Source organism: Equus caballus, chromosome 3 (genome assembly GCF_041296265.1).
Source record: "Equus caballus isolate H_3958 breed thoroughbred chromosome 3, TB-T2T, whole genome shotgun sequence".
NCBI classification, from domain to species: domain Eukaryota; kingdom Metazoa; phylum Chordata; class Mammalia; order Perissodactyla; family Equidae; genus Equus; species Equus caballus.
Window position 1 is genome coordinate 123,374,971 of NC_091686.1, and position 20,447 is coordinate 123,395,417.

Here is a 20,447-nt window from a genome sequence, read left to right on the forward strand (position 1 = left end):
TCTAGATAATTCTAGAGTGTTTCACTTTCACATGACTGTACCAAAAACCGGAATGCGCATTTTCATACTGTGAGGTCTCAGGCTCTGTCTGGGTGGCCTGTTCACACCAGGAGGGCTCAGGCTTAAGCAGGCCCTTGGAAGCCCTGGGCTTGAAGGCCAGGTCTCCTAAGAGCCTACACTGTCTGTGCCCTCTTCCTCCAACTGCCCTACTTCTAATTCTCCCCAATCGTGATGATCTAGCTGGGGCTCCATTGGCTCCAGGCAGAACATCTGGGGAAAGCTGGCCAGGTTTGTTTCTAGGCCTCAACCTGTCCAGAGCTCTCATGCCTGGCACCTTCCCCACAGCCCATCAGCACGCTCAAGCCTCCTGCATCCTACCAACCCTTCCCTGAGCCCACAGCATCCTCCACCTACCACCCCAACTTGCCCTCCCTCACTTTCCCATTCCTTTTTGAAAACAAGAAGTCTCTATTGACTGCTGTCATTCTGCACTTCCCAACAGTCCCCAATACACTGAAATCTGACCTCCATCCTGAACACTCTACGATTTTCTAATTAAGTCTAATGGATATTTTCAGACTTATTACAGGTTTTTCAAAATAGGTAGTATATGGACCCTCTTCAAAGAAAAGAATATTCTTTTAAGAAAGTCAAACTTAGTAAAAATTTTTTTTAATCCAACAAAGTTAGGTTTATCGATTTGCAGCAACAGGAGACAGCAATTTGGAGGAAATGTGAAGCGCCTCTCACTAAATAGCTTTAAAACGTCAGGCACTGCTAGCACAGCACACTCACCGCAGCCCCTGCTGGTGTGTGAATATGCACAACACACTTCACATCAGGGCGTGCAGCATAAATTGCAGAATGGAGCGTGAAGCCAGCTTGATTTACTCCTAGATTAGTACTCCCACGATCTACTACATCTCCTTGTAGATTGATTTTAACCTGAAAATAATAAAACGAAATTTTAAATGTCAAAAGGATTTCAAATTATCCTAACTAGAAATTATTTAAACCAAAGTTTAAAGTGTTATAACTAATGTTAAAGGTTTTTCTCTAAGTTAATCACACAAAACAGACTTTTTCTTCTTTCTTGGGTTTTATATGTTTAACAGGATTAGAAGATGTTTACTTATCTACTATGACGTACACATACATGACACCCAAGAGGAAAAGGATATTCTTACCAAACTGGATGCAGTCACTTCACTGTAGAGAAGTCCAAACGGCACAATGAGGAAGTGTTCCTGCTCAGAGCTCACTCTGGTCTGTGGTGAAAAATCACTGAGTTACCTCAAGAATGCAACTGAAATTATCTGCATCTCTTTTAGTCCACAAATTCACGTGTTTATTGTGAGCATTAAACGAGCTACGTAGGAAAGCACTTAAGTACGGTGCCTGTCACAAAGCTAAGAGGTACTGAAACCTTGCTATTATGACACTGTAGTAATTTATCAGGTATACAAAGCACATCTGGGTCACAATCATGATAATTAACTTTATTAAAAAACCTGGCGGTTACCAAACCAGTATCATGTGAAAAAAGGTGTCACTCCTCAGGGGTATAATAATAACAAAAACCAAAACTTATTTTTTTAAGTCAAAATGGATTTTTTTAAAATCTCAAAACCTACAGGATAATGCGCAACCATAAAAAATACAAATCAGAGAGAGCTCTTCCTTACTGCTGATCAGTTTTGCAAAGTCTCTGCACCACCACATCATCATCCCCTTGTTTGTTTGCTCCGTCCACAATACAGTTTTCTTTCCACTATTATTCATTCAATACAGATTTGGCACATACTATGTATCTGTGGTAGACACTAGTAATATAGCAGGAAAACAGAACAGTCCGGCCCTAAGAAAAATTCAGTCTAAAATGTTGGAGAGGTTGTGGAGAAAAAAGGAACCCTCATACACTGCTGGTGGGAATGCAAACTGGTGCAGCCACTATGGAAAACAGTATGGAGAGTTCTCAAAAAATTCAAAATAGAACTACCATATGACCCAGCTATCCCACTACTGGGTATCTATCCAAAGAACTTGAAATCAGCAATTCCAAAAGTCCCATGCACCCCTATGTTCATCAGAGCATTATTTACAATAGCCAAGACGTGGAACCAACCTAAGTGCCCATCAACTGATGATTGGATAAAGAAGATACAGTATATACACACACACACACACACACACACACACACACACACACACACACACACACACACAATGGAATACTACTCAGCCACAAAAAAGGATAAAATCGTCCCATTCACAACAACAAGCCACATAGAGAAAGACGAACTCTCTATGACTCCACTCATAGGTGGAAGTTAAACCTATAAACAAACAGAAATGATTGGTGGTTACCAAGGGAAAGGGGGACAGTGGGGAGAGGGCACAAAGGGTGAAGTGGTGCCCCTACAACACGACTAACAATAATGTACAAATGAAATTTCACAAGGTTGTAAGCTATCATAATCTTAATAAAAAGTTAAAAAAAAATTCAGTCTAGTTTTTATAATGATTTTGGGATAGACTCCAAAGACTCCTCAAAGCTATCAAGTTGGAATACCATATTTACTACTGAACTAAGAATTCTAACTAGGGTCAGGTAGGTGGAATTTAGTGTTTGTTGAAAACCCCTTACTTAAGGTGTTTAGCCCAACTTCCTAACCAGCATAATGATTTCTTCTGTACTGGCCCAAACAGAAACACACACAGGGTCTGCCTGGACAGTTGTAGTGATACAAACACTCACCATGTCCTCACTCAGCAAATAGTCACTGAGCGCCTACTATGTCATGGGTTCTGGAGTACAGGAGTAAACAAATAGAAGCTGGAGAGACCTGATCATTAAAACATTTTCTCTCACGCTGAGAAATCCGTCTTCCTGAGTTTTTCATCATTGTTTCTAGTATGCAACACAGAATAAGCTCTACCTCCCTTCTACAATTTAGTTCTCAGATATCTGACACTATCCTATCTCCTGTGTCATCTTCATGCTAAACTCACTTGATTCCCTCCAAATAGTATAATGGGGATCCACAGTCACGTAAGACTTGAGTTAAAAATCCTAGCTCTACCAAGAACTGGCTAGGCTGCTTTGGGGATCCTGGACTCTTGGTCTCCTTATCCACAAAGTGAGGATGATAAGGGCTCACAGTCACAACAAAGCTCTCAATAAATGGCATCTCCCTACTATTACTATTATTAGCAACAACAGGAGCAGCAATAGTAAATCATCACCGTCGATGAACCTGCTCTCTATAAATCCATCTCTGTAATATCCATTCTCTCTGAGTCCCTACTGCCCAGGTGTCTCTTCTCTACACATAGTTTCCACCTTTCCCCAAATGTTCTCCCATTAATGGTGAGTTAGACAGACTTTTTATTTCTAAAGTTAGTTCTTTTATTTTAAAAAGCATGCTGATCTTTTTAACCAACTAAAACAAAACTATGCAATTGCCCCAATTCCCAAGTTGGGTCAAAACAAAACATAAAACAAGGAATTATTTTGTGTATTTATTGGTGAGGATGAAGAAAAATAAGGTTGGAAATAAGGAAAAATTAAATGCCAGATATTTTGGCTTATTTTAAAACTTTTTATTTTGAAGCATACATATAAAGAGTATTTAGAGGGTATACGTACAATTCAAGTATAATAATAAGTCAAACACCCAGTACCCTTCAACTAGCTTCAGAAATAGAGTAAGCCTAATATCTCTAAAGCTCTGTTTCCCTTCCCTCATATCTCAGAAGTAACCACTATCCTGAATTATGTGTAAAGCATTTTCTTTTCTTTATAGTTTTTTTTGAGGAACATTAGCCCTGAGCTAACTACTGCCAATCCTCCTTTTTTTGCCGAGGAAGACTGGCCCTGAGCTAACATCCGGGCCCATCTTCCTCTACTTTATATGTGGGATGCCTACCACAGCATGGCTTGCCAAGCAGTGCCATGTCCACACCTGAGATCTGAACCAGAGACCCCAGGCCGCCGAAGCAGAACATGTGAACTTAACTGCTGTACCACCGGGCCGGTCCCTTTTCTTTATAGTTTTACCTTATATATATATTCATCCCTAAGCAATATACTGTTCAATTTTTATCTGTTTATGAACTTCATATAATTGGAATCATACTTTACATATTTTTCAGTAACTATTTTCCTCAACATTATTTTTGAGATTCTCCTCCAGATTATGATGTACACGGCTATAATTTATTCATTTTCATTGCTGTATAGTATCCACTGGATGAATATACCATGTATCCATTATGTATCGTTCTCCTATCAATGGACATGGTTTCCATTTTGCTATTAAAAACAATGCTATGAACATTCTTGTACCTGTCTCCTAGTGTACACTGTACATGTTCAAGTTTCTCCAGAGTAATAAACTAGGCGGTAACACCAAATTATTTTCCAAAGGGCCTAAATAAATGTACACTCCTGTTTGTAGTGTATGATAGTTATGTGCTTCTACAACCATCTTTTAAAAAAAATTAAAGTCTAATGTCAGCGAAGTGGTATATTCCACTGTGGTTTTAATTTATAATTTCCTGGTTACAAATGAGTTGAGCAATTTTTCATATTTTTATGAGCCATTCTTATTTCTCCTTCTGTGAAATTCTTTCCTTGTCTTTTGTCCATTTTATATTAGTTTGTCCTTTTCTTATTGACAGTTCTTTATCTATTAATTAATAATAAAATAATTTTATTATTTATCTTTATCTATTAATTTTAATTTATTAAATTAATGGATATTAATTTTTTGTTGGCTACGAGTGAGGCAAACTCTTCCTGATTCTACCTTTTATTTCCACTCTCTTTACAGTGCCTTTTAAAGATGAGAAATTTGTTCATTTTAATGTTGTCAAACGTATCCATCTTTGCTTTTGTGTCTTAAGACATCTTTCCTTAGATCAGAGGTTCAATGATTTTCGCCTACATTGATCCTAAAGTTTTTAAAGCACTACCTTTCACACTTAATCCTTAATTCATTGGAATTGCTTTTATGAGTATACATAGTATAAGGCAGGAATCCAATACAATCTTTCAATTCTGATTTTTCAATCTAGTTGTGCCAGCACCAATTACTGTCTAGTCCATCCTTCCCCTGCTGATCTGCAATGCCAACTCTTTTGTATATCTGATTTCAATGTGTGAGATCTGGTTCTGGCTGTTCTGTTCTGTCCCATAGGCCTATTTGTCTCTTCCTTTGCCCAAAGCACACTATTTTAATTAATATCACTTTATAAGTTTGATATGTGGTTTTAAAAAAAAAATCTTCTCACCTAGTTCTTTGGGAATGTCTTAGCTATTCTTGGTCTTTTTTCTTCCATATAAATTTTAGAAGCATGCTATCAGGTTCCACATTAAAAAAATACTCCAGGGGCCGGCCCAGCGGCACAGCAGTTAAGGGCGCACGTTCCCCTTCTCAGTGGCCAGGGCTCGCCGGTTCGGATCCCGGGTGTGGACACGGCACCACTTGGCAAAAAAGCCATGCTGTGGTAGGTGTCCCACGTATAAAGTAGAGAAAGATGGGCATGGATGTTGGCTCAGGGCCAGTCTTCCTCAGCAAAAAGAGGAGGATTGGCAGTAGTTAGATCGGGGCTAATCTTCCTCAAAAAAAAAATATTACACAGCCATTCTAATCATCTTTTTCTTTGTCTATATATATATAAAATTCATTCAGCTATAAACAGTATATACTTTATATTTTCTCTTTTATAATAATTTTTCATTTTTTATTTTTTCACATAGTCTTTATAATTGTTTTTCATAGTGTATACATTCCCTCAAATTAATGTTGAATAACTGGGATATTTCCCACCTACTGCAGGATATTTAGACTTAAAATTTTTCATTATTATAGATAACATTATAATAAATATATTTGTACATCATGTTTTCGCCTTTGACTTATTTCCTTAACACATATTTCCAAGAGTGAGCTTAACAGATCTACATATTTTAATGGAAAAAGCTAAAAATATATGATTTTCTGGTCTGAAGTAAAAAGGAGAAAGTGCTAAAGTGAAAGTGAAAGTGAAAAGAGAAGGACACTTCGAAGTCAGTGTTTTAGTCCCCAACGGACTAGTGCTGGTCTCACTGTGTGTCTTCCCACACATCTAACACCCCTTCTCTGTGTAAAAGGAATGAATGCTAACATCACAGATCTTAAGGTCACTCACTGAAAACCAAATGCATCCAACTCAGCATCTCTGGCAAAGATCCATATCACATCCCCAGAAGCACTGTGCACTGGTCACAAAGGTTGGCTCCAGACCACCACCTCAGAGGTTTAACATCCCTAGACTCCAGAATGGAGCTGAACCTAGCACTCCACTGACACCAAGAGGCATTTAGGGATAGAAAGGCCCCACCATCAGCTAAGTGCCACCAAGAGAGGAAGCCCAGCTCATGTGCCAACTGGGCCACCCTGTCTTTTGACACTCCCCTAAAGCTTCTCTAAATCTTAAGACAGAGAACTAATTCACACAATCATCTCCAATCCTCTAACACCTGTTAGCACTTTTAAATTCCTTTAGTAGAAAATCCCTATGGCCCGCTTTCAAATAAAGGGCACAATGACCTGTTAGCACTTTTGGTTGTGCTGATAAATACTGTTAATATATCTTTGTATGGTAACACCTAGATTGCAAAACAAAAAGTGGATGCCATAAATAGTTAAAAAACAAATCAAAAACTTTCTTCCTCAATGATTCTCTAGTTCACAAGATACAGGACATATTTTTGGTAACCTGAATTTCTTTTTTACTGAGTATTAAGTCCCAAACAAATCACTTGCAGAAGAGTAAACGCTTAACTAAAGTTTTAATTCTGCTAAGTCCTAAATAATTAAAGGGGAAAAAAAAAAACCCAAGCAATTTAAGCAATTCAAACTTATTTAAATAACATTCGTAATAGGACTAACAGTAAACAGCATTTCAAAACCCCCAAAGAATGTGAAGCTATTATTAAAGCCAAGGATTACATTTCCTATTAAAACTGTAACATTTTCATGGAACTAATTTTTAGGCAACCATTTAGCATTAAATCTCTACACAGAGCATCCTGTCAAGTATAATTAGCCACAGATGCCAGCAATTTTCATGCAGGCACAAAGAAGAGAGCTGGTACTTGTGGTAGGCTAATTGGACTCAGTGATCAAATAGCAAAAGGAGTTGTTGTTCAATAATTTTACCAAGGGAGAATTTCAGTTCAGCTGGGGATTTCACAGTGTGCCTACCACTGTTCCTGGTCTGGGGGACAGAGCAGGAAACATAGCAGAGGCTCCCTTCATGGAGCAGACATGGACAACAAACAAGTAAATGCATAGTGTGGGTGACAGTAACTGCTATGAGGAAAATAGGGCAGGCGTGCTGGGGCAGGGGGAGTAACATTCTACAAGCATGACAGTGTGGATATGACACCGTCAGGCTGACAGTTTGCAAAGTTCACTTTAGCAGCAGTGCGGAGAAGAGACAGAGGGGAGGGTTAACTCGGCATCTCTGGCAAAGATCCGTATCACATCCCAGAGGCACAGTGCTCTTGTCACAAAGATGGGCTCCAGATCACTACCTCAGAGGTTTAACTTGCCCTGGAGTCCAGAATGGAGCTGAACTAAGCAGCACCGACTAGGAGTCCACACGTGAAAAACACCTACGTGTGTGCGCTCAATATGGAGAAAAGGGTAAAACAATTTAAATGGCTATTAACACTGGTTGCCTCAAGGGAGGTAAGAGTATTGGCAGGATTATGACTTCCTCTTTAGATGTGTAAGATTTATACTATAAGCAGGCACTGTACTAATACTTTAAAATATCCAATGAAAGAAATTAAATGAAAAAATAGATTGGAACAAGTTTAAAAGTCAAAGGAAGGAAGCAGTTCAAAGAAAGAGATTATCTCTACAAAAGAGCAAAGAAAAAAAGAAACCTGACAATGCATTAGGAATCTAAGAAGACAGGAGGGTACGGAATTCCAAGCCAGCAAACAAAGTTTGGCCGTAGATAGGAGGCAGGACATTTGTAATAGGTGGTCAGGAGCATAGAATGGGTACAAACATCAGTAAGGAGTTCCCATTTTCTCTGTGACAAGATGTGGTCATTTGCTGGGAGGAGATCAGGAGTTTCAAAGATAGTAGAGACAGAAGAGAAATCTTAGTGAGCTTGTAAGAGAGACATCTTAAAGTTGCCAGGCAGTGCTGTAGGTCCATTTACGACTGGGGCTGTAAATCTATGGAGAAAGCCAATGAGCTCTGTTGTGAGGCTTTGCGGCAGGATATGGCTGCTCAGAGCACAGAGAGCCAGTACAGTATTGGCAAAGAGCGCTACTGAAATGATGGACCATGAGATGCAAGCTGGACAAAATAGGGGGTGAATATGGGCTGACAGATTTGGATGTAGAGGGGAAGATCCACAAAGGCAGGACTTGTCACATTCACTGATATAGCCCCAAAGTTAGAACAATGCTTGGTACAGAGCAATAAATATTTACAGCAGACACCCAGTAAATATTTACTGCAAGAACGAATTGAAGAAAATAGAGGTCCTGACACTGTTAAGAAATAAGTACGGGAGACAGAAGGCTTTGGTCACAGTAGGGAAGAAAACATCCTCATTCTTACGTTTTCAGGCATAAAAAAATTTAGGAACTGCCTATAATTTGTAAGTACTCACTTATTAAGTTAGTATGCGAGAAAGGAGTTTTAAATAACTACTGTTCTCATAATTTTTAATTCAAACTGACTAATTCGCAGATTATTACACTTTGCACTCAGGAATCAGAAGGAAGGTGTTTCAAGATTGACTTCAGTTCAGCCAGCTTCCCTCTTCTAAATGGAGAGGTGGTGCCAAACACCACCTCTGTTACAACTAATGTAACATTCCATTTATCATTCAGTTACTAACTCATTTAATACTCACTGTGATATGATTGTAGATAAGCTGAGACCACCCAAAGAGATCTGCTAGTCTGTAAAATGCTGCCAATTTACACCGCAATAATTTCTCCCCTTTGTCATAGGCAATCGAATCAGATCCTCTAAGGTCATTCACAGGAGTCACCATACCAAGACCTGAAATAAAGAAAAATAAAACTCACAAAGATTTAATATTTCTTATCAAATGTAAATCAAACAATAACAGTTCTGAGATACTAATCTTCTACACTAGGCCATAAAGTAAGTCTCGAAAACTCCAAAGACTATTTCATGAAGACCACGTTCACCAACACTAATACAATTAAGTTACAACCGATAACAAAAAGGTAGAGAAATTTGTGGGATGCAGTAAAGCAATACTTAGAAGCAAATTTAACAGATATACTAGAAATTTAAACAGAAACATTAGAAAAGAAGAATGGTTCTTTAAAAAAATGATCTAGGTTTCTACCTTATGAAACTAGAAAAAGAGCAAATTAAATCCAAAAATAAGAAGAGAAAAGGAATAATAAAGATAAAAGCAGATATCAATCAAACAGAAATATCATAGAGAAAAACTCATTTAATCTTGAGGTTAAAAATAAAATGAAAAATGAAACAAAATAAAATACACCTCTAGTCAGACTCATTAACAAAATAGTGAAGATAGAAATTACCAGTATGAAGAAGAGGGAACATCAAAAAATATTCTACAGATATTAAAAGGATAATAAAGAGATAATATGAACAATTATGTCAGCCAATTTTTTAACTTAAATGAAACAAATGTCTCAAAAGACACAAGCTACCAAAGCTCACTCCAGAAGAAATAGATATCCTGAATAGCCCTATTTCCACTACGCTGAATTTGCAGCTAAAATAATTCCCATAAAGAAAACTTCAGTCATACCAGGGACACAGGGATGGTTCAACATCCGCAAATCAATCAATGTGATACACCACATCAACAAACTGAGGAATAAAAACCACATGATCATCTCAATGGATGCAGAGAAGGCATCTGACAAGATCCAACAGCCATTTATGATAAAAACTCTGAACAAAATGGGCATAGAAGGAAACTACCTCAACATAATAAAGGCCATATACGACAAACCCATAGCCAACATCATACTCAATCGGCAAAAACTGAACCCCATCCCCCTGAAAACAGGAACGAGACAAGGATGCCCTCTATCACCACTCTTATTTAACATAGTACTGGAGGTCCTGGCCAGAGCAATCAGGCAAGAAAAAGGAATAAAAGGAATCCAAATAGGGAGAGAAGAAGTGAAACTCTCACTGTTTGCAGACGACATGATCTTATATATAGAAAGCCCCAAAGAATCCATTGGAAAACTGTTAGAAGTAATCAACAACTACAGCAAAGTTGCAGGGTATAAAATCAATTTGCATAAATCAGTAGCATTTCTATACTCCAGTAATGAACCAACAGAAAAAGAACTCAAGAATACAATACCATTCACAATTGCAACAAAAAAAATAAAATACCTTGGGGTAAATTTAACTAAGGAAGTGAAGGACATATATAATAAAAATTATAAGGCCTTTCTGAGAGAATTGGATGACGACATAAGGAGATGGAAAGACATTCCATGTACACGGATTGGAAGAATAAACATAGTTAAAATGTCCATTCTACCTAAAGCAATCTACAGATTCAATGCCATCCCAATCAGAATCCCAATGACATTCTTTACAGAATTAGAACAAAGAATCCTAAAATTCATATGGGGCAACAAAAGACCCCGAATTTCTAAAGCAATCCTGAGAAAAAAGAACAAAACGGGAGGCATCACAATCCCTGACTTCAAAACATACTACAAAGCTACAGTAATCAAAACAGCATGGTACTGGTACAAAAACAGGTGCACAGATCAATGGAACAGAAGTGAAATCCCAGAAATAAAACCACACATCTATGGACAGCTTATCTTTGACAAAGGAGCTGAGGGCATACAATGGAGAAAAGAAAGTCTTTTCAACAAATGGTGCTGGGAAAACTGGAAAGCCACGTGTAAAAGAATGAAAATTGACCATTCTTTTTCACCATTCACCAAAATAAACTCAAAATGGATTAAAGACCTAAAGGTGAGACCTGAAACCATAAGGCTTCTAGAAGAAAACGTAGGCAGTACACTCTTTGACATCAGTATTAAAAGGATCTTTGAGGACACCATGCCTTCTCAGAGAAGGGAAACAATAGAAAGAATAAACAAATGGGACTTCATCAGATTAAAGAGCTTCTTCAAGGCAAATGAAAACAGGATTGAAACAAAAAAACAACCCACTAACTGGGAAAAAATATTTGCAAGTCATATATCTGACAAAGGCTTAATATCCTTAATATATAAAGAACTCTCGCAACTCAACCACAAAACATCAAACAACCCAATCAAAAAATGGGCTGGAGACATGAACAGACATTTCTCCAAAGAAGATATACGGATGGCCAATAGGCACATGAAAAGATGCTCATCATCACTGATCATCAGGAAATGCAAATCAAAACTACACTAAGATATCACCTTACACCCGTTAGAATGACAAAAATATCTAAAACTAATAGCAACAAATGTTGGAGAGGTTGTGGAGAAAAAGGAACCCTCATACCCTGATGGTGGGAATGCAAACTGGTGCAGCCACTATGGAAAACAGTATGGAGATTCCTCAAAAAACTAAAAATAGAACTACCATACGATCCAGCCATCCCACTACTGGGTATTTATCCAAAGAGCCTGAAGTCAGCAATCCCAAAAGTCCTGTGCATCCCAATGTTTATTGCAGCACTGTTTACAATAGCCAAGACGTGGAAGCAACCTAAGTGTCCAGCAACAGACGAATGGATAAAGAAGATGTGGTACATATATACAATGGAATACTACTCAGCTGCAAAACAGAACAAAATCATTCCATTTGCAATAACATGGATGGACCTTGAGAGAATTATGTTAAGTGAAATAAGCCAGCGAGAGAAAGATAATCTGTGTATGACTCCACTCATATGAGGAATTTAAAACTATGGACCAAGAACAGTTTAGTGGATACCAGGGGAAAGGTAGGGTGGGGGGGTGGGCACAAAGGGTGAAGTGGTGCACCTACAACATGACTGACAAACATTAATGTACAATTGAAATTTCACAAGATTGTAACCTATCAATAACTCAATAAAAAAAAATAATAATTAAGAAAACTCCAAGCCCAGATGATTCACTGTGAATTCTATCAGACATTTAAGGAAGAAATAATACCAATTCTACAGAAACTCTTCCAGAACACTTTCCAACTCATTCTATTAGGCCCAGCATCACCTTGATACCAAAACCACACAAAAATATTACATTACCTGATGTTACAAGAAAAAACAAAACAGGATCTCTCATGAACACAGACTAAAAAATATTTAATATTTTAGCAAATAATCCAGCAATATACAAAAAGAATAACACATCATGACTGGGGGCAGTTACCATCTCAGGAATGCAAGGTTGGTTCAACATTAAAAAACCAATCAATATAATTCACAACACCGAACCAAAACAGAAGAACCATGGTATCATTTTAACAGATGCAGAGAAAGCATTTCAAAAACTCAACATCCATTCAGGATAAAAGCTCTCATCAAATTAGGAATAGAAGGGAAGTCCTCAACTTGATAAGGGGCATCTACAAAAAACCCTATCATTAATATCAAACATAATGAAGAAAGACAATGTTTTTTTCCTAAAATCAGGAACAACACAAGGATGTATACTCTGGCACTCTTACTGAATACTGTACTCAGGATTCTAACCAGTGCAATAAGGCAAGAAAAAGGAAAACAAATAAAAAAAAACATACACACTAGAAAGGAAGAAAAAAAAAGTACTTGATTGTATGACCGTATTTGGTCATGACATAATTATCAGTGTTACACATTGTTAGATTTGATTCTTTTCTTTTTAATTATGAATTATCTCAATCATAAAGAAAAGTACACAGAACAATACAAACAACCACATGTTTACCATCTTGATTCAACATGGGCCAATCTTCTACTTTAGGTCTTAACTTAAAAAAATTTTTTTTCTTTTTTTTTTTTTGAGGAAGATTAGCCCTGAGCTAACTGCTGCCAATCCTCCTCTTTTTGCTGAGGAAGACTGGCCCTGAGCTAACATATGTGCCCATCTTCCTCTACTTTATATGTGGGACGCCTACCACAGCATGGCATGCCAAGCGGTGCCATGTCCGCACCCGGGATCTGAACCAGCAAACCCCGGGCCACCTAAGCGGGACATGCACACTTAACTGCTGTGCCACTGGGCTGGCCCCTAAAAATTGCTTTTTAGAAGATTTTCAGAAGACGCTGGCAGTGGCAGTATAGTTTTTGAATTTTCCTAAATCTATCTCAACCCTGTGCAAAAAAATTAACTAGAGCAACTAGGATAGCAAAACTGAAAACCCAAGGATGATATCTACAACAAATCTAAGTTAACAAGGTCAAGCCTGAAACTGAAAATAGAATTAGCTGGCGTTGACATAGACAGAGTCCATGATATCAGCATCTGTGGACAAGGAAGTAGAAGTAAGCCACGGACCTTTTGTCACACTTGACACTCCCAAAAGAATCAGTAAGAACTCACTAGAAAGCTCAGAGGGCCAGTTTGAGAAGAGCAGCTGAAACCAAGAGTACTGCACACTTTACTCCTTAAAAATTCTCCAAACTAACCATCCAAAACTGTCTTTCAGGACAAAGTCTCATACTAAGAAATTTATGGAAATTAGAACCCAAACAGAGCAGCAGAGGATCATCAAGAAAAGAAAGGAAAAGGCCCAGATAAAAGCAAGGGAGGGGAGCAGGACCCAATTCACTTAAATAAGCTGCCATGTTTTTATTTTTTTATTTTTTCTTTTTCTCCCCAAATCCCCCCTGGTACATAGTTGTGTATTTTTAGTTGTGGGTCCTTCTAGTTGTGGCATGTGGGATGCCGCCTCAACATGGCTTAATGAGTGGTACGATGTCTGCACCCAGGATCCAAACCCGCGAAACCCCAGGCCGCCAAAGCACATGAACTTATTAACCAATCGGCGACAGGGCCGGCCCCCAAGCTGCCATATTTTTAGCATTTCACAAAAGCAACAGAAGAGGGGAGCTCCTGAGCCATGACATTAGGAAAGTTTTCCTGAACCAGACTCCTTTAGGAAAACTACTTTCATGTAAAAATGAACAGAAAAATATCATGATCAAATACTATACAAAAACTATTACGAGAAGAAAGAGCAGAATCAAATCCCTACAAAAAATGAAAGCACACAAGAAAGACATCTGCAAAACAGATGAACACTATAATCTATTATTTTATAACAAGGTAAAGAAAGGCATTAAGAAAATAATAATAGATATGAAAAAACATTTAATATAATTAGAAAAATTCAGAAATGAGGGTTAGAACATAGATGGAACTAGATATAAACAAATAATTTTAAAAATAAATACTACACTAAAAGTAGAAGGAAACAAAGTTTGAAAAGGAAGAAAATTTTTCTAAATCATAAAAAATTGAAGTAAGTAATAAAAAGGATTTGAGAAAAAGTGACAAAAAAGTTAAAGAAGAAAGACAGAGAAAATCCAACATCCATATAATAGGAATCCCTGAAGAAGGAAACAAAAGCAAGGGAACAGAATAAATACTAACAACCAACTCAAGAAAATATTGCTAAAATAAAAAAGATTTGGAAGGGAATAATATCTGAGAAAATTAACCCAGAATGACCAACACTAAGATATATTCTGGTAAAATTGCTAGACTCTAAAGAAAAACTAAAAATAATTTGAGCATCCAGGAAAACAGACCAAGTCACTTATACGGAAAGATTCCCTTCAAATTTTAATAGCAATACTTCAGGCCAGAAGAAAATGAATTATGTATTTAAAAACATAAAATAGGAAAATGTGAGCCAAGGATTTTATACCCAAACTAACCAAACCAAATTAACACTGAGGTATGAAGGCCACAGCATGCAGGAAATCAGAGGTGATCATTTCCATAAGTGTTTTCTGGGAAGTCTACTATAGAAGGAACTTCAGACAACCAAAATGACTAGGGAGACATTGATAGAAGGACTGGTGGTGAGCATTAAATATATATTTATTACAGAATTAAGCTATTAATTATAACACTAAATGAACATTATAAAGAGGAGATCATGATATGTAATGGTCATATGCTCTGACAACATAGAGTATATTTTAAAACATGAAGAGAGAACATATTGTTGGTATAGTACTGGTAATGTGTGATATGTGGGGAAAAAGCAAATGAGTAATTATGCAATATTCAAGTTTGTTATTTCTAGTGTCCTCAAGAACCAAAATTCTTGTCGTGCAAGGAAGGAGAACAAATGTTAGAAAGAAGATGTTAAATAAAAACCCCTTAGAACTGAATTTTAATTGGAATTATGAGTATAATTCCAATATACTTATAATTATACTTATAATTCCAATATATCAATATAATATATAATTCAAGAGTTAATATATATTTCCTAGTTCTGTACACTAAAAAGGCCTAGAAAAAATGACTCAGTAGCAATAAGCATCTCTAGCACTCAGGGTAAAATTCTATCTCCCACAAAAAGAAATCAAGGTTTCTCAGAGAAATGGCTGATTCCAGATCTGGGGCAGGAGATGTACAAGATAAGCCTGGAACAACATCTCCTCATGGGAGATGGCTTGGAAGCTGTCAAAGACTACTAGGTTCAGGGGCAACTTGGAGAGGCTCCCACTGATCAAAGATGGGACAATGTGAGTATCAAAAAGGACAGCTGCAATGTTTGGAAACATATTAAATATATTTAAATCTACGAGTTCAAAATAGTATCAAATAATAATAATAATAATTGGTCACTTTAGAAGGATGACAGGAAATCAACTTCTTAGTTTGAAAGGATGACCTTTCCTATACAACCTGTACCAGTGAGTAACCAAAAAGAGTCGAGGTGAGGGGCCAGCCCCGTGCCCGAGTGGTTAGGTTCATGTGCTCCACTTTGGCGGCCCAAGGTTTCACCAGTCCGGATCCTGGGTGCAGACCTAGGATCGCTCCTCAAGCCACGCAAAGGCAGCATCCCACATAGCAGAGCCAGAAGGACCTACAACTAGAATATACAGCTATGTACTGGGGGGCTTTGGGGAGAAGAAGAAAAAAAAAAGATTGGCAACAAATGTTAGCTCAGGTGCCAATCTTTAAAAAAAGATAAAAAAGAGTTGAGGGGAAGTTTCTTTTTTTGTGTGTGTCAAGGGCTGACTTTCAATAGATCTTAGCAAGGAAGCTGCTCTGCTGCACAAGAAACCCTGACCCAGAAGCAGGTCATCTAGGAATGGTTTAGTGTCAGGTCCCCCACAAATAGGCAGTGAGTGAGGGGGAAGGGGCAACCCCCTTGCCAGTGCCCCCTTTCCTAGGGAAGTTTCTCTTTAAAGAAATAGTCTAACTAATAAATATAGAAAAGGAATGATAGAATTAAAATATCACCAACTAAGAAGCTTTATTAAATTAATGGGTCTAAGCATTGAGCATTGATGGCTGCTAACAACACAAAAAGAAACAATCAGACTTACGTGCCTATGAATAGAACACCTAGAAACTACGGATTACCAAAAAACTGAATCCAAACATGGTCAAGTTTCTAGATCCAACTGCTAATTTACTGTAAATACAGAATAGAAAAGAACATGGTAGCAGCACCATGGAGGTGGAAGCCACAAAATTCAGACTGTGGCAAACTCTACAGGTCAACAAACTCATTTTCTTTAAACTTAAAGTGTAAGGAGAAAAAAAGAGAGATGAAGAGGTAACTTGTAGCTTTAAAAAGGCTTAAGGGGGGCTGGTCCCGAGACTCAGTGGATGGGTTCATGCACTCCACTTTGGCGGCCCGGGGTTTCACTGGTTCAGATCCTGGGCGCGGTTCTTCGGGTCACGTTGAGGGGGCGTCCCACATAGCAGAACAAGAAGTGCTCACAACTACAATATACAACTATGTACCAGGGGGCTTTGGGGAGAAGAAGAAGAAAAAAAAAGACTGGCAACAGATGTTAGCAAAAGTGCCAATCTTAAAAAAAAAAAAAGGCTTAAGGGACATTAAGTAAAAATAAACAAAAACTAAACCATAGTGGGGTTGGTTTTTTTTGGTTTTTTTTTTTTTTTTTTTGGCAAGGAAGATTGGCCCTGAGCCTACATCTGTGCCAATCTTCCTATTTTTTTGTATGTGGGAGGCCACTACAGCATGGCTTGATGAGTGGTGTGTAGGTCCACACCTGGGATCCGAACCTGTGAACCCCAGGCTGCCAAAGCAGAGCCCATGAACTTAATCACTATGCCACCAGGCTGGTCCCTAAACCATAGTGTTTAGGATGACCATTTGGGTGATAAAACCATAAAGAAAAGCCAGGCAGTGATTACCATCCAAATCAAGATGGTAGTTCCTTTTCAGAGAGTGATGGCGATAGGGCCAGTAGCTGATAAACCTTTATTTCTGACCTGGTTGGTGGTTATAAAGGTGTTCACCTTAAAATCATTCATAAGTTATATATCATTTGTTCTATGCCATCTATATACGTTATATTTTACAACAAAGTTTAAGATATGTTTTAAGTTTTTATATTTTTTCTTTCTTTTTTTTTTTCAAGGAAGATTAGCCCTGAGCTAACATGTGCTACCAATCTTCCTCTTTTTGCTGAGGAAGACTGGCCCTGAGCTAACGTCTGTGCCCATCTTCCTCTACTTCACATGCAGGACGCCTACCACAGCATGGCTTGCCAAGCGGTGCCACATCCACACCTGGGATCCAAACTGGCGAACCCTGGGCCACCAAAGCAGAACATGCAAACTTCACCACTGCGCCACCAGGCCAGCCCCCAAATTTTTATTTTTAAAAAACAAACAGTTAGATACAATTAAAACTACAGTCATGTGTCATATAATGATATTTTGGTCAACAATGAACTACATATACGATGGGGGTCCCATAGGATTAGGACCATATAGCCTAGGTGTGTAGTAGGCTATACCACCTAGGTTTATGTAAATACACCCTATGATGTCCACACAATGATGAAATCTCCTAACAACACAGTTCTCAGAATAGATCCCTATCATTGACTGACTCATGACTGTAATTAGATTTCTTTCTTTCTTCCTTTCTTTTTCAGTGTGGCATTATTGAAATAAAATTTCCTCTATCTCTGATTAGAAGATAATATGCAAGTAAATACATTACATTATTCTTTTTTCATCTAATTTATATGAAAGATCACTGGAATCCATTAAGAATTCATATGAAAATCTTACTGACTACCATTTGACTTCAGGATGGAGGTTTGAGCTAGTAAATTTAATGTGATTCTTAATACTCTCTAGCATTAATGATATATCACTCGGTGAATGTTCATCAACTTCTAAGAATCCCATGGAACAGATAAGCAAACAGCAAATGCCAGGTGATCTAACAGAAACCAATACCTTATGTTGGTCACTCAAAGGCTGACTATCCAACTAGAACTATCAGAGATGGATCCAGGGCACCATACACAGTAGGTGAAACTGGTTGATGCTCAACTTACTCTGGGCTCCACCTTGTCATGTTAAGGCACACAAATTCAATAACTATGGCAAGGCTCCACCTTTGCACGGCTAACTGTTCTTTGCTCACATTCACTCATCCAACGTTGTTTCTCTGGCTTTCTTCTGGAATTTCTCTGTTTCTCACTCATTTGCAAGCAGCAATGAGGAATGGTGGATAAAAAATGTTAGCCTGGCTGAAATGAATTGCTGCTTCACAAGCATTATTTCTGATTAGTTTATTTTAATTCACAAAGGGTCTGAGAAGCCACATGAGAAGTCATCTGCCTAAGAAATAACAGTCCCACTGGCTCATAAAAAAGGAGTCCTCTGGGGCTGGCCCCGTGGCTGAGTGGTTAAGTTCACGCGCTCCGCTGCAGGCAGCCTAGTGTTTCGTTGGTTCAAATCCTGGGCACAGACGTGGCACTGTTCATCAAACCACACTGAGGCAGTGTCCCACATGCCACAACTAGAAGGACCCACAACGAAGAATATACAACTATGTACTGGGGGGCTTTGGGGAGAAAAAGGAAAAAAATAAAATCCTAAAAAAAAAAGGAGTCCTCTAGGTTCAAGACATTTCCAGGCTTACAGCCTATCTTTTACTATAAGTAACACATTAATTTTCAGAACTCAATTCTACGTATTACACAGTGTGTGCCCATCTAGTTCAGATGAGAAAGTGTCCCGAAATTTTACCTGGAAAATGATCGAGCACGTATACAGAGTCAGGAACTACTCACTCATGTTTAAGGCAGCCATTCCGCCTTGTGGAGCTGCTGGGTAGACATTTGGTACATTCGTAGTCATAAAATCTGCAATCTGCTGTAACGCCAAGAGGCCTGTGGGATTCTTCCCCTTCTTAAATTGTTCCTGTATCATTGATTCCAATTCTTCACAGAAAGCCTAATAAAAGGCATACAAAATGGTGAGACATCATTTAAAGGTAACTGGACATTGCTACGTGGAGCAGAAATTGGTACATCCTTTCTGGAAAGTAATTTAATAATATAAAAGCTTAAAAATTTGAAAATTCAATTCCTAGGAATATTTTCTAAAGAAATAATCAAGGATGTACTCAAAGATTTATTCATAAGTATGCTCATTCCAGCACTACTGATACAAGGGAAACAACCGACTACATTTTAAACAGAAGACTGATTAAATACACTGACCCCCTTACAATGGAATTCTACACATGCATTCAACATGAAAGGCCAAAAAAAAATTAAATAACATAAAACTACTCCATACGTTTTTAAGTGAAAGAAATTATAAAGCAATATAACCAGTTTTTGTAAGAGTAAATACGCATCTAAACATAGAAAAAGACTAAAAGTAAAATTATCAACATGTTCACTGTAATTCTCTTAGTGATAGAATTGTTAGTAATTTTCATGTTTACCTGGTGCTTCTCAGTATTTTTTTCAAAACACATTTTTTGAAATTACTTTTTAAAAGTTCATCCTTTATGAAATAATCCTAAATTAGGCAAAAAGGTTACGTTGGGTTGATTGTGATTTTAATACAAAGTCACTACTGAAACAATACGAGTTTCCTCAAACTGTATTAAAATAATCTTTTATTTCACAATCCAATAAAGAAATATCTTGTTAAATAATTATAAATAATATTTAATATGTAATGTAGCTCACTGAATGATTATCCACATCTGATTATAAGGACTCCAAGGGCTTCTGGATGATTCTGTTATTAAACCTATTTCTAGTTTTTCATTGCTGGAGCTGAAAAGATATATTGCCAAGGGCCAGTCTACGTATACCTATCACTTAAGGGAAGCAGGTAACAAACAAATGTATTACTGTTAATGCAACGGTATAAACGAATGTCAAGAATCAAGAGCGCTTTGAGGAGCCTCCATCTACCATATCATGATAAATAATGT

At 37.7% G+C, this 20,447-nt stretch overlaps 1 protein-coding gene across 19 annotated transcripts in view; it reads right to left on the reverse strand.

The window, feature by feature from the left end:
* ADD1 (adducin 1) overlaps positions 1-20,447 on the reverse strand; it is an 85,317-nt gene that overhangs the window by 24,334 nt on the left and 40,536 nt on the right. For all 19 annotated transcript variants that reach the window (XM_070264026.1, XM_070264032.1, XM_070264024.1 and 16 more), the window contains 4 exons: positions 19,285-19,447; positions 8,932-9,083; positions 1,188-1,268; positions 796-945 (listed from right to left, as the gene is read on the reverse strand). In XM_070264026.1, coding sequence (XP_070120127.1) covers positions 796-945; positions 1,188-1,268; positions 8,932-9,083; positions 19,285-19,447 — 546 coding nt within the window. The remainder of the gene's footprint in view (positions 1-795; positions 946-1,187; positions 1,269-8,931; positions 9,084-19,284; positions 19,448-20,447) is intronic.